The sequence below is a fragment of the Leptonychotes weddellii genome, chromosome 1, assembly GCF_054177405.1.
Source record: "Leptonychotes weddellii isolate Sample4059 chromosome 1, ASM5417740v2, whole genome shotgun sequence".
Taxonomy (NCBI): domain Eukaryota; kingdom Metazoa; phylum Chordata; class Mammalia; order Carnivora; family Phocidae; genus Leptonychotes; species Leptonychotes weddellii.
Window position 1 is genome coordinate 151959704 of NC_138369.1, and position 1991 is coordinate 151961694.

Sequence of the window (1991 nt, forward strand, 5' to 3'; positions counted from 1 at the left end):
CATCACACAGCACTCAGAAACTGCCTTAGTCATTGCCTTCTACTAAAACTATAAAGCCAGGGCTAATTTGCATAACTTCAGATCCCTTGTGTTTTGCAGAGTTTGGGAAAAGCAAGTTTAAAATTTGTCTTAAGAACTATTTATGTATTGGGCTCCTGGGTGGCTCAGATGGTTAAGCGTCTGCCTTTGCCTCAGGTCATGATCCCAGGGTCCTGGGGTCAAGTCCCACATCGGGCTCCCTGCTCCTTTGGAGCCTGCTTCTCCCTCTGCCTCTCTCTCTCTCTGTCTCTCATGAATAAATAAATAAAATCTTAAAAAAAAAGAACTATTTATGTATTTATTATTCTCCTCAAGGCACCTATCACCTCTTGGTTTCTCAGACTGTAAATAAAAGGATTTAGCAGGGGAATTATTATTGTATAAAATACAGAATATATTTTATCTTGATTTTCAGCTCGTCCAGACCCAGGACACACATACATGAAGAAGAGAGTGCCATAGAACAAAGAGACAGAGAGCAGGTGGGCACTGCATGTGGAGAAGGCTTTGCTCCTGCCCTTTTCAGACTTCTTTTTCAGAATGGTGAAGAGGACATAGGAGTAAGAGATGATAATTGTCATAAAAGTGAAAGATTGTATGAAGACTGAAAATATAAAAATCAGGAGCATATTAACTCTAGGGTCAGTACAGGAAATCTCAAACAGTTGTAAAATTTCACAGTAGAAATAATGTATTACATTGGACTTGCAGAAAGTTAATCTAAATAACAAACTAACATGCAGCATAGGATGAAGAAACCCAATAATATATGAAACACTTAATAACTGAATGCAGAATATATTGGACATCACCCCTGGATAAAGCAAGGGGTTACATATGGCTACATAACGGTCATAGGCCATCACTACCAGAAGGAAACATTCTGTGTTTGCACTGGAAGCAAAAATATAAAATTGAGTGATGCATTCAACCAGGGATATCATATGATTGTTAGATAAAAAATTCATTAGCATCCTGGGAGTCACAGAGGATGAGGAACAAGCATCTGCAAGGGCCAAACTGCCAAGGAGTAAGTACATGGGAGTGTGAAGATGGGGGTCCTTCCAGATGATAAAAATCAGTCCGAGATTGCCCACCATGGTGGTGAGGTAGATGACCAAGAACACCAGGAACAGGGGGACCTGCAGCCCTGGACGATCTGTAAGTCCTGTGAGAACAAATTCAGTCACCTGTGTTTTGTTTCCATCAGATTCACTGAAGCTGATCACTGAAATGAAAGAATAGGTGAAGAACACAGTCATAAAATACCATGAAAATAATCACATTTTATTTGAAAATAAATGTATCTTCTTTTTTTATATATCCCTTTACGCAGAATGTTTAATTTTACACTTGAGTATTCTTTATAAACAGTATGTATTTGGGCAACTGTTCCTAAAAATTAGGGGGAATATATATATATTCCATATATATATGGAATTCATTACTGTATAAGAGAAGTGGGCTTATTTTTTTATTTGGAAAAAATTTCTTGTAGTTTAATAATCACCCTCTAATTTAAAATCTTTAAAAATAAAAATAGAATTTTTTAAAATATGGTAGGGGCACTTGGGTGGCTCAGTTGGTTAAGTGTCCAACTCTTGATTTCGGCTCAGGTCATGATCTCAGGGTTGTGAGATCGAGCCCCCCATGGGGCTCTGTGCTGGACATGGAGCCTGCTTAGGATTCTCTTTCTCTCTCTCTCTCCCTCTGCACCTCCCCCCAACTCATGTGTGTATGTGAGCTCTCTCTGTAAAAAAACAAAAAAATTTTAAAAACTAAATATGCTAAAGATTAGTTATCAAAACCAATAGCATACATTCTAAATGGTACAGCATTTCCCTCAAATTAAGAACAGATTGAAATGCTTACTCTGACCATTATTGTATGGTATTTTTTTAGAAACTGCAATACATCTGAGGTATGAAAGTAATATAATAAAGATATAAGGA

General features: G+C 37.4%; 1 protein-coding gene across 1 annotated transcript; it reads right to left on the reverse strand.

Annotated features, from left to right (window-relative positions):
• Positions 1-221: 221 nt before the first annotated feature.
• Positions 222-1235, reverse strand: OR5AC2 (olfactory receptor family 5 subfamily AC member 2). The gene has a single exon (XM_081804457.1). It carries the CDS (start codon positions 1137-1139, stop codon positions 330-332), a length of 810 nt encoding a protein of 269 aa, XP_081660583.1. The 5' UTR covers positions 1140-1235; the 3' UTR covers positions 222-329.
• Positions 1236-1991: the final 756 nt, after the last annotated feature.